We start from the raw sequence: 12,772 nt of genomic DNA, 5'->3' as shown, positions 1-12,772 counted from the left end.
GGCGGCGTATTGGAAATGGCTGGAAAACCTCGTCTCGTCTGTTCACGTAAAAGCCACTGATGACGTATCCAGCTCTCGAAGGGTTGTCCCATTTCTTGGGGGGAAGATTTCAACCACTACCCCTTGTAACTCAGTTTCAAGGGGGAGTGTTACACTCAAAAACAAGGGGTAGGGGTAAGTATAAGAAACGGGATTGGGCCATAATCAGCTGCTGCTGGACAAACATTTCCTCTTCTAGCCCAACATCTCAACTGCTTTTTAAAAATGTCACGTTTTACTGTATTTATTTGTATTTATTCTAATGATATATACAATTTTATTCATTCAAAACTCATACTTACTGCCAAGATGTGCGGTTTCAAACACTTCGCTTAGATGCGTCAGACCTTGCACAGTAATGTTTGCAAACAAAACGAGGAGTAAAATGTTGAGCATGTAGCGTGGATGAGGTGCTCTTACCGTTTCTCAGCGCGCACCTTCTTCCCACACTGAGAGCAGGTGTACATGTTGTCTCCCTCCAGAGTGTCTTTAATAGTCACTTCATCCAGAGACTCCTACACATGCACAGAATAATACCAGCTTTTTTGTGAATCCTTTAAAAATAAATACTCCTTTATTTATACTAGGGGCTGGATAGCAAACTACTTGACTAATAAATCCACTAGATGGGGATGCAACAGGCTCCTAAGCCGGACCAGGCAGGTTTAAGGAACCGCCGTCTCGGACAGGGAAAGAGCTTTTTGACCGACAGGTAAAATGACCAGCTACTGAGTGTTTAGTCCAACATCCGGGTAACAAATACAAATAAATAAAGTGGAGCAGCAGCTGGCAAAACATACAAGGATCTCTTCTTTACCTGCTACCTCTGCTTAGCTTCCAAGAAAATTCAGGACTAACTTCTTAAAAAGAGATGTTTTCTGGATCTGCCACTAAGCCTATATTTCATTGTAAAGGATTATTGGTGAGGCCATGCAACTGCTTGCTACAGCACTTAGCCAGATAAACAAATCCTCCGCTTCTCACTGGACAGCGAGCAAATCAGATAAAGTTTAAATTCTCTTTGAAAGGTGAGATTCTGGGAGCTGTGGTGATTTTAGTGTGGAGTTTACATCAGACAATCTCAAACCTAAGCATCATCTGCCACTAGAACAAGGCTCTCTTAGCAAACTACTAATAAAACACTAACAGGCCGTTAAACTGTACTTTTAATAGCAAAAATTAAGTTGTACAGTCCCTAATTTGATGAGTTACATGAGCATACAGTACAGTGCAGAAGAGTTTTGTGAAAGATGGGTTTCCAGTTTGTGCCTGTGTGTGTTTGAATGTGTGTAAGAGTCACTCACATAGATGTTCTTCATGTCAGCCACCTGACACCTCACAGTGTAGAACTCCTCTGCTGTCTGACTCACATGATCACAGTCCTACACAAGAGAGTTCACATCACACTCACAAAAGGAGCTAAAGGCGAATTCACAAGTTTTCAAATGTTCTGCATAATTAAACCATTCAAATAAAATGGTTGATGTCAAATAACCTGCGTCCACAGTGGTAGTGGAAGTAACCAGATGCCTGAAGAGTTAAAAGTTGTACTCCTGCCTGAAATATTGTTTATGATTGTGTTAAGACTTACAACTTATTTTTAAAGCTATTCATGGCAGAAAGGCAGAGGGCAGCAAATTAAAACAAACAAACAAACAAAAAAAAAATTTTTTTTTTAAATATTTATTTTTAGATTCACCACTATTTCACTACCATTAACGTTACATATAAAACACAAAAGGCTGCTGTAGGTGCACTGGTGGTTTTAGCAAATAGTAAAGAAAATTTCTGTATTTGCACCCACTGGTTCCCAACATCAGAGATTTCAAAACAAATACCTGAAACTAAACGCTGATAAAACGGAGGGTCTTTTAGTTGGAGCTAAGCTAAGCTCACTTACCCGGGTATTGCATTGTTCAGTTAACATTGATGGTCTCCATATTAAACCAGAATCTTCTTGATTCTTCTCTTACTTTTGAGTCTCGCATTAAGCTCGTCACCAAAACTGCATTTTATCATCTGCGTAACGCTGCACACTTACGCCCAATGCTGAACGACACTGATGCTCAAATGTTGATCAATGCCTTCATCTTCTTGTATCAATTACTGTAACTCGCTTTTCTATGACCTTCCAGTTAAACTAAACAACTGTCTTCAGTACGTCCGAAACTCAGCAGCCAGGATACTTACCTCCACCAAGCGCACGGCTCCGATCACTCCTGTTCCTCGACAGTTGCATTGGCTTCCTATTAGTTCTAAAATTAAGGAAGGATTACAAAATCCTTCTTCTTACCTTCAAGGCTTTACATGGTCTTTACATGGTCCAACACACCTTTCTGATCTCATTTCTTTATATTGTCCCTCTCATGCTCTCACTTCCTTCAACTAGACGGTCTTCCTTCAAATCCCTGTTAAAAACCTTCCTTTTTTCTTCTCTGTAGTCTTTTTTTTGATACTATGTAAAGCGTCCTTGTGTTTGTGAAAGGCGCTATATAAACTGAACTTATTATTATTATTGTTATTATTATTATTATTATTATCACTGATGTAGGAATGGTAAGGAAATCTCCAGGTTTCAATGAACCATTTCACATTAAACCTTTCTGAATGACTGTTTTAAAACCCTGAGAATATTTGAAAAACTGGTGGAATTCTCCTTTAAGTCTAATGTATTCTAATATCTGGCTTACCAGTGAGACCACATTGTTGGTGATGACTCCTCCAAACAGCGTCTTCACTGTGTTTTTCTGCAAGAGAGAAAGTACCATGAACCGTGCACATCTGGATAATCGAACACAAAGCACCCATCTAATCACTTTTCAGGAGGATTTGACTGTCAGTACGGGTTCAGCTTAATGCTTGATGTTCTTTTCTTCTGCAGAGAAAAACTAAAGCAGGCAAAATGTGCTGAAAGTGGAAGGCAGTCTGTGAGAACTCGAAATTCAAGGTCCACTCAAGCCAACACATTTCAGAAAGGGCTTCTGAAATGTGTCAGAACCAGACATGAGTAGTTGGATCGGGTTGGGTTTGGCCAAATATTTCCAGCTCTAGCTTGGTTTGGCTTATTTTGGGCATTAGCACTCTCCTGAAGACATGTTTCATCTCCTTGCTACATCTATGCCAACATACATGAATCTCTGGTGTCGGCCTGGCGGTCGGGTAGGGAATGACATTTATGGCCCCGTTATTTTAACCCTTAGATCGATGAAGATCAAAGGAGTCTTACCAGGTCTGGAGACATCTCCTCAATTTTGGTGATGAGGTCAGTGAAGAACTCGGTCATGTCCTTCTGCTCTCCGGTGTTGAGCGGCTGCTTATCCATGGTGTAGGTTTTACAGAAGGGACGAGGGTTATATGCCTTTCTCTCACTCTCCTGCACACAATCACAGAAAAAGAAGGGAGAAGTTATAAAATTTGTGATGAAACACAGAAAGATGACAAACCGTCTAATACAGAGTATGTATGTCCGAGTATGTCTGACAAGCTCACCATAAGATAGGTGAACATCTTCTGCAGCTCTAGTAGCGTCGTTTTATGCTTCATCTCCTCTGAATACTGCAAACAGACAGAGAAAGAGGCATGTAGGGTGAATCGAACAGAAACACAGCTTATTATATGTCACCATACAGTCACCACAATAGCCACACTTACATGCAGTTTATTAATCCGTTAATAATCCGACTAATAGCTCAATCGGAACAGAATATGTAAATGTATAATAGTCTATTCCGATTGAGGCCATTCGGAATACAGGTTCTATCCAGTTAAACGAGGTGGGTAAACCTGTGAAAGACCTACTAAATAGAAGAATAACGACCATGTAAACATCTGTGTCCGTTTACATTCCCAAATCGGAATGTGTAAGTATGTCTGAAACATGGCGAAAGTTTGGAATGTTCAACATGGCGGGAACAGAAACAGCAGAGGAGACCAAGTTTATGCTTTGAGCTTTAAAAGACGGCGGTGGGACGGACGTCCAGCTTACGTGTCTCAGAACACACCGTCTTCCTCTCGGCCTTCTTTAATAAGGACACGTATGTTTTACTGGAGAAAGCCATGATAAAGCAACTGAAAACACAAGTGCTGCTCATCTGACGTGATGCTCGCGGTAACATCCACACTAAGTGGTGCTCTATGCATGGGCGTCATTCCGATTGGATTGCTTGTAATGACCATGTAAATGAAGATTTTCCATCACATTGTTGAGTACAGTGTGCATATAAACACGTCAATCTTAATATATAATCAGAGTGTATTCAAGCGGATTGGCAAAAGTCTTTGCATGGAAACACGGCCAATTACTGCCCAACATAAATAAAACACTGTTGAAAATATTGTATTATTTTCTAAATATTAATATCGCACTATGACAACCCTACTGTGTACACATGTATGTGTGTATATACTCACTTTAGCTGTAAATACAGCCTGTCTGGCCTCTGGTATCATATACAGCTGCTGTATGGTTGAAGCCAGGTAACACGTGGCGCCCAGATTGGTCAAACCCACAAAGCGGCATTCTGCTCTTACATCATCATGCGGCCAGTAGTCCCATTTATATGGTGCGTGAGAGGCTATGGAGAGGAACAACAGCTGCATGAACACCTGCTTAGTTAACAGCAGGGTTAATGTTGATATTTTATGCATTACACACACCCCATCTCTGTCCTTACCCTGCATGTGTTGTGCCATGACCCAGTTGTGCAGCAATCTGTAGTTCTCCACTGAACCCTTCACCATCTCTACCAGCAGGTCATACGCCGCCGCACGGGCAGCGTGGCTTTTACATTTTGGCTGCTGCCGGTCCTTCAGGCTGGGCAATAGGAAGAGTACATCATGGATGTCCCTCAAAAACTCCTGCCCTTCACGGCAAAACTTAAACGGAGGCTTGTGCTTCAGCACACTGGTGGCTAAACGCAGCAGACCTGTTAGACCATCATCTTCTACAGCTCCGTCCTGCTGATCCAGGATTTCACGACTAGAGAGACAGTGAGAGAGTGAGGGGGTGAGAGACAGAGACCATGAGCGCGAGGAGAGGGAGAGAAAGAGAGAGAGAGAGAGAGAGAGAGAGAGAGAGAGAGAGAGAGAGAGAGAGAGAGAGAGAGAGAGAGAGAGAGACAGAGAGAGAGAGAGCGAGCGAGAGACAGAGAGCAAGAGAGACAGAGCGAGTGAGACAGACAGAACGAGCGAGACAGACAGAGCGAGTGAGACAGAGCGAGCGAGAGAGACAGAGCGAGCGAGCGAGAGAGAGAGAGAGAGAGAGAGCGCGCGAGAGAGCGAGCGAGAGAGAGCGAGCGAGAGAGACAGAGAGCGAGCGAGAGAGACAGAGAGCGAGCGAGAGACAGAGCGAGCGAGACAGACAGAACGAGCGAGACAGACAGAGCGAGCGAGACAGACAGAGCGAGCGAGAGAGAGACAGAGCGAGCGAGAGAGAGACAGAGCGAGAGAGACAGAGCGACAGAGACAGAGCGAGAGAGACAGAGAGCGAGCGAGCGAGCGAGCGAGACAGAGCGAGAGAGACAGAGCGAGAGAGACAGAGAGCGAGCGAGACAGACAGAGCGAGCGAGACAGACAGAGCGAGCGAGACAGACAGAGCGCGAGAGAGACAGAGCGCGAGAGAGACAGAGCGCGAGAGAGACAGAGCGCGAGAGAGACAGATTACAGAATTGTTCACAGCAGTGGTTTTGATAGGAATCAGGCATCTGAAGAACTACATTTCTCTAAATGCTACATCACAGACTGTCAGTACAAGAAATGGTTATGAACACACTGACTGACTGATATTGTTATATGACATTATGTGAAGATTTTGGCAGAACCACGTCCTCCATTTTTTCAAATTATTTTACAGTCGACATTACTTATAAAAACTTAGAACACACATCTCTGGAGATTTGGGAGAGTAAATAAAATGGCAGTCACTGTGACCTCTGGTTCCTATCACCACCACTGTGGTGTTAAAGTTTCTCTCCAGTGAACCACTTCACATCAAACCAAAGACCATTTACAAGTCAAGGTGTGAAAACCTGGTGAAATTGCCTTTTAATATCAAAAAACTGATTGGGCCAAAGTCAGCAGTCAATACAGCTGTTCTAGTGGAGTGTGTATCATACCTGCGTATGCAGTCTGCTAGATGACGGGCCAGGGCATCCAGGTCCAGCAGTGTGGTCTGACTAGCATCTTTAACATGGATGTTATCGATGAGTTTGCACAGCAGCCAGAAATACTCTTTACAGCCTGAGCGCAACACAGCCTCCTCCTCATAGTCCTCCACCTGTACATGCACACAAACCATAACACAGCTTTTACATTTTACATGGCAAGAAGAACAAGGTGCTTAAATATACACTGCTCAAAAAAATAAAGGGAACACTTAAACAACACAATATAACCCCAAGTAAATCAAACTTCTGTGAAATCAAACTGTCCACTTAGGAAGCAACACTGACTGACAATCAATTTCACAGCTGTTGTGTAAATGGAACAGACAACAGGTGGAAATTATTGGCAATTAGCAAGACACACTCAATAAAGGAGTGGTTCTGCAGGTGGGACCACAGACCACTTCTCAGCACCTTTCTGCTTTCTGGCTGATGTTTTGGTCACTTTTGAATGTTGGTGCTGCTTTCACACTCGTGATAGCATGAGACGGAGTCTACAACCCACACAAGTGGCTCAGGTAGTGCAGCTTATCCAGGATGGCACATCAATGCGAGCTGTGGCAAGAAGGTTTGCTGTGTCTGTCAGTGTAGTGTCCAGAGGCTGGAGGCGCTACCAGGAGACAGGCCAGTACACCAGGAGACGTGGAGGAGGCCGTAGGAGGGCAACAACCTAGCAGCAGGACCGCTACCTCCACCTTTGTGCAAGGAGGAACAGGAGGAGCACTGCCAGAGCCCTGCAGAATGACCTCCAGCAGGCCACAAATGTGCATGTGTCTGCACAAACGGTTAGAAACCGACTCCATGAGGATGGTAAGAGGGCCTGATGTCCACAGATGGGGGCTGTGCTCACAGCCCAACACCGTGCAGGACGCTTGGCATTTGCCAGAGAACACCAGGATTGGCAAATTCGCCACTGGTGCCCTGTGATCTTCACAGATGAAAGCAGGTTCACACTGAGCACATGTGACAGACGTGACATGGTCTGGAGACGCCATAGAGAGCGATCTGCTGTCTGCAACATCCTTCAGCATGACCGGTTTGGCAGTGGGTCAGTAATGGTGTGGGGTGGCATTTCTTTGGAGGGCCGCTCAGCCCTCCATGTGCTCGCCAGAGGTAGCCTGACTGCCATTAGGTACCGAGATGAGATCCTCAGACCCCTTGTGAGACCATATGCTGGTGCAGTTGGCCCTGGGTTCCTCCTAATGCAGGACAATGCTAGACCTCATGTGGCTGGAGTGTGTCAGCAGTTCCTGCAAGATGAAGGCATTGAAGCTATGGACCGGCCCGCCCGTTCCCCAGACCTGAATCCGATTGAGCACGTCTGGGACATCATGTCTCGCTCCATCCACCAACGTTGCACCACAGACCGTCCAGGAGTTGGCGGATGCTTTAGTATAGGTCTGGGAGGAGATCCCTCAGGAGACCATCCGCCACCTCATCAGGAGCTGCCCAGGCGTTGTAGGGAGGTCATACAGGCACGTGGAGGCCACACACAATACTGAGCCTCATTTTGACTTGTTTTAAGGACATTACATCAAAGTTGGATCAGCCTGTCGTGTGTTTTTCCACTTTAAGTTTGTGTGTGACTCCAAATCCAGGCCTCCACTGGTAAATAAATTTGATTTCCATTGATGAGTTTTGTGTGATTTTGTTGTCAGCACATTCAACTTTGTACAGAATAAAGTATTCAGTGAGAATATTTCATTCATTCACATCTAGGATGTGTTGTTTGAGTGTTTTTTTTGAGCAGTGTATAAAGTCATAGGCAGAAGTTTGTGCTTTCCTGGTCAAATAACGTGTTTTATTGATTTTCTAAGTGGAAATAAGTTACTACATCCACAGAGACACACTTCCATACATTTAAATGCTCCATTACTGTTTAATCACTGAATTTAATATATTTGCTGAGTTTAACACTGAAATGCGGCCTGTGCAAAAGTTACGGCACATTAAATCTGCATGCTTTACCTTTTTTTTCCAGCATGTTGAATAAAAAGTGAAAAAAGTAAAATTGTGAAGTAAAAATTGAAAGAAAAATGCCATAGGCTAGTGCTTTCCCTGTAGAGGACGTGTCAACTTATTTTCACTTAGAGAATGAACAAAATACCCTAATAAACAATCAAAGACAAAAAATGAAAATTTTACTTGTGCAGCACCCTCAGTAAGGAAGATCTATGAGAACTTGACTACTTGTTACCTTCACTGTCAGTAATGACAGAAGATGATTCTGTGAATATTTAGCTTCTCAATTAGTGCCTTGGACTTAAAAAGAACATAAAATAATTCTTAATACTGAAAAAAAATTGTTTGTTTAGCTGTGGGTCCACAATTTGAACTAGTACAGTACAATGAGCCATATACTCACTCTGAGAGGTTTTAGAGCCTGGGCGTCTGGTAGAAATTTGAGCAGTGTTGAAGCAGCCAGCAGCAGAAATGACCTGTTAATGGACTCTCCTCCCTCCAGCCCCGACAGAGACAACTTATACAGTCCATTACAAGCCTCATGACGCACTGCAGTCTATAAAACAGACAGACAGAGACAGAGACAGAGAGAGAGAGAGAGAGAGAGAGATTTAGAACAAAATCAAAGTACTGTATAAAGAATTGTTATGAATTATTCACATCAAATAAACACTGCTATAAAAGCTTTAAAAACAAGCTCTAAAAACAAGAACAAAGCAACCACTGTTGGTGTATATATATATATAAATATATATACATATATATATACACATATATATACACATATATACACACACACACACACACATACATACATATACATATATATATATATATATATATATATATATATATATATATATATAAAATTGATGTTCATGCCATGCATAACTCTCAGAAAGAAAGAAAAAATCTTATTTTAATAAAGTTACACAGTGTAAGCTTTGGGGATTTGGAGACCTCTCTGGCAGGCATGTGTAACTACTGGCAACGAGCAAAAGAACATATGGTATCATGGGCTGTGTTTCAGAGCCCTTCCCCTTTTTCCACAGTGAGCTGGATCTTCTTTTTAGCATTAATACATAAAGAAATGTATGACGTGGCCCAAAAAACTTTCAATTTTAACAGAAAAAAAGGTTAAACAGTGTAGCTTATAACCAATACTAGACTGTTACTGCCTACATTAGAGAGCATCATCTCTCTGTGTACTGTACCTCAGGTATGAGCAGCGTGAGCTTTTTCAGCCAGTCGTGGAGATGGTCACTGTCGGCCAGGCTGGACTTCACCATGGAGCAGCAATGAGCCCAACTCACCAACAACCACATCGAGTAGTGCGTCACTAACACACAGACAATTACAAAAATATGATCATTTTCAGATCACAAAGCAGCAAAAGTTCAACAACCGTTCTCCACAGTGCATCTCTATAACACAACACTATCATTACATACTCATAATCTTAAATGCATTTAGAATTCAAGGTCAACTGCACTTTAAAACGCACTTATTAATACTTATTGTATTAACTGTACTTGTTGTCCGTCATATCTCCCTCCCCTATGACCCCCGTGTCCTTACAGTGGTGTGAAAAAGTGTTTGCCCCCTTCCTGATTTCTTATTCTTTTGCATGTTTGTCACACTTAAATGTTTCAGCTCACCAAACAAATTTAAATATTAGACAAATATAACACAAGTAAACAAAAAATGCAGTTTATAAATGAAAGTCTTTATTATAGCAGCAACGACTGCAATCAAGCATTTGCCATAACAGGCGATGAGTCTTTTACAGCGCTCTGGAGGAATTTTGGCCCACTCATCTTTACAGAACCGAGCATGAACCGCCTTTTTAAGGTCATGCCACAGCATCTCAATTGGATTCAGGTCAGGACTTTGACTAGGCCACTCCAAAGTCTTCATTTTGTTTTTCTAAAGCCATTCAGAGGTGGACCTGCTGGTGTGTTTTGGATCATTGTCCTGCTGCAGAACTCAAGTGCGCTTCGGCTTGAGGTCACGAACAGACGGCCAGACATTCTCCTTCAGGATTTTTTGGTAGACAGCAGAATTCATGGTTCCATTTACCACAGCAAGTCTTCCAGTTCCTGAAGCAGCAAAACAGCCCCAGACCATCACACTACCACCACCATATTTTACTGTTTGTATGATGTTCCTTTTCTGAAATGCTGTGTTACTTCTAGGCCAGAGGTAATGGGACACACACCTTCCAAAAAGTTCAACTTCTGTCTCGTCAGTCCACAGAGTATTCTCCCAAAAGCCTTGGGGATCATCAAGATGTTTTCTGGCAAAACTGAGACGAGCCTTTACGTTCTTTTTGCTCAGCCGTGGTTTTCGTCTTGGAACTCTGCCATGCAGGCCATTTTTGCCCAGTCTCTTTCTTATGGTGGAGTCATGAACACTGACCTTAACTGAGGCAAGTGAGGCCTGCAGTTCTTTAGACGATGTTGTGGGGTCTTCTGCGACCTCTTGAATGATTCATCGCTGCACTCTTGGGGTAATTTTGGTCGGCCACTTTTCCACACAGGGCCCTGTATGTTTGGTTTTCTTTTTCCCTTAATAATAAAGACCTTCATTTATAAACTGCATTTTGTGTTTACTTGTGTTACCTCTGTCTAATATTTAAATTTGTTTGGTGATCCGAAACATCTAAGTATGACCAATATGCAAAAGAATAAGAAACCAGGAAGGGGGCAAACACTTTTTTCACACCACTGCATATTTCCATTTATACTTTTATATGTACGAGCATGTTCACCATATTTCACCATATTTCTGAATAACCTGATTCTGATTCTTGAATTCTTCATGAGATGGAGATTAGGGAACCAGCCTTGTGATCAGAAGGTCGCCGGTATGAAGAACCATAATATAGTCGTATTAAAATATTTTTAAAAATTTTAATGTGCAAAATAATCAAGAACAGAGCTAAACAATATATAGAAAAACTTGATGTGTAGACATAAGCATGCAGCTGCTTCTCTGGCTCGGTGAAAATGGTGCTAATGGTTGTTTCCAGTCATTTGTCTCGCACATGTGGCCTTGTACACTCATGCTTACATCAGAGTCTGCAGTGGTTAAGCACGACTGAGTGGATTTCTCAGCATTATGGGAGCATCAGGCCACAATCGCAGTGTTGTCACAGTGTTGACCGACAGAGGTGGTCAGAAATGGCTTCATAATGTCAGTGGCTAAACTCCAGTATCAGCGCAAACCTACTGGGAGTCATCCAAAAACGTTCTTACCTTCATGGCGAGATCGATGATCTGACTGCGCCTTCAATACTCTGAGAAACAGGACAAGTTAATGACATTAGCACGCCAATAAATCATTTTTAGAATCTGTCTTATCTCTCTTTCTTTGGATATAAGCAGGTGTGTGTTTACCTGTGTGCCAGGTTGTCATAGGTGTAGGCCACATTGATGAGCCTCTGGATGAGGTTAGTGCCTTGTACCAGACTGAGGAACACCTGAAAAACATACATGCATACGTTCATTAAACCTACAAACTGCCAAGGGTGTCTCAGAAATACAGAATAAAGTACACAGGAGTCTAAAAATCTAAAAAAGTACACAGGAGTCTAAAAAACAGAATAAAGTACACAGGAGTCTAAAAATCTACGTTCATTAAACCTACAAACTGCCAAGGGTGTCTCAGAAATACAGAATAAAGTACACAGGGGTCTAAAAATCTGAAATCACAATTTCAACTGCATTTTTTTTTTTTAGAAAATTTTGGTGCAATTTAGAACTTTTTTTAAAAATACATGGAATACAGAAACATGAGGGAAGTAATTATAGCTACAATTAAACTACACAGTACTGAAATAAAAACAATAAAATAAATAAGTCACACAATAAAAGTCTTTTTGTTTGAAAACAATCAGAGAACTTAACAAAAAAAAATCCAAACACGAATAAAATTGTTGCATGGAAGTCCAGTTTTTGGTCTCATCTTGTTGAATGAGTAATATAATCTGATCCTAGAACAGTTTTTCTTCTCCAAGATATTCCCTGAACATTATTGACCTATGTCTGGAAGTGCTGTCATACCTCAGTAAGTCGAGGTATGTGAAGACCCTTCCCATGATCCCCTGTTCCTTTGCGCGATTTACCAGGCCACGCCCTCTTCCGCTGTGTGTCCGTCAGACCGGACCAGGCGAAGACGTCGTGATACGCCAGATCAAGATCAGCTGGATCCACAGCAAACTGACAAATCAGCTTCAGCAGACAAGCCAGACAGTCCAACAACCACTGCAACAGAGACAGACAGACAGACAGACAGTGAGTGTTAATAAAATGTCTTACAGACTTCTTACAGGATCAAAAACATTACAGTGAAAACCAATCATGACTAACTGGATTACAGGACGACTCACCACAGTCCAGGACTCGTGCTCTTTGGGCTCCAGAATAGCAGAGTTAAAAATCTCCAGCAGCAGCTGAAGACCACCTGAGGCCACAAACTACAGACACAGCAAGACTTGAACTTACTTTATGTGGTATCTTCTGTAGACTGTATGCAGTCATTATACACACATACATGCACGGTTAGAAATAAAGTGTGGAGGCACATTTTTCACTCATCAAGGTACAAAC

General features: G+C 42.3%; 1 protein-coding gene across 2 annotated transcripts in view; it reads right to left on the bottom strand.

Annotated features, from left to right (window-relative positions):
* usp34 (ubiquitin specific peptidase 34) overlaps positions 1 to 12,772 on the bottom strand; it is a 121,977-nt gene that overhangs the window by 34,349 nt on the left and 74,856 nt on the right. For both annotated transcript variants that reach the window (XM_037543733.1, XM_037543734.1), the window contains exons 33-46: positions 12,553 to 12,639; positions 12,227 to 12,427; positions 11,561 to 11,643; positions 11,420 to 11,460; positions 9,377 to 9,501; positions 8,566 to 8,718; positions 6,153 to 6,313; positions 4,713 to 5,017; positions 4,450 to 4,613; positions 3,529 to 3,594; positions 3,266 to 3,412; positions 2,730 to 2,786; positions 1,344 to 1,421; positions 460 to 554 (exon numbers count right to left, since the gene is read on the bottom strand). In XM_037543733.1, coding sequence (XP_037399630.1) covers positions 460 to 554; positions 1,344 to 1,421; positions 2,730 to 2,786; positions 3,266 to 3,412; positions 3,529 to 3,594; positions 4,450 to 4,613; positions 4,713 to 5,017; positions 6,153 to 6,313; positions 8,566 to 8,718; positions 9,377 to 9,501; positions 11,420 to 11,460; positions 11,561 to 11,643; positions 12,227 to 12,427; positions 12,553 to 12,639 — 1,763 coding nt within the window. The remainder of the gene's footprint in view (positions 1 to 459; positions 555 to 1,343; positions 1,422 to 2,729; positions 2,787 to 3,265; positions 3,413 to 3,528; positions 3,595 to 4,449; positions 4,614 to 4,712; positions 5,018 to 6,152; positions 6,314 to 8,565; positions 8,719 to 9,376; positions 9,502 to 11,419; positions 11,461 to 11,560; positions 11,644 to 12,226; positions 12,428 to 12,552; positions 12,640 to 12,772) is intronic.

This window comes from Pygocentrus nattereri, chromosome 12 (genome assembly GCF_015220715.1).
Source record: "Pygocentrus nattereri isolate fPygNat1 chromosome 12, fPygNat1.pri, whole genome shotgun sequence".
NCBI lineage: Eukaryota > Metazoa > Chordata > Actinopteri > Characiformes > Serrasalmidae > Pygocentrus > Pygocentrus nattereri.
This window is presented reverse-complemented; position numbering and strand designations above follow the sequence as displayed.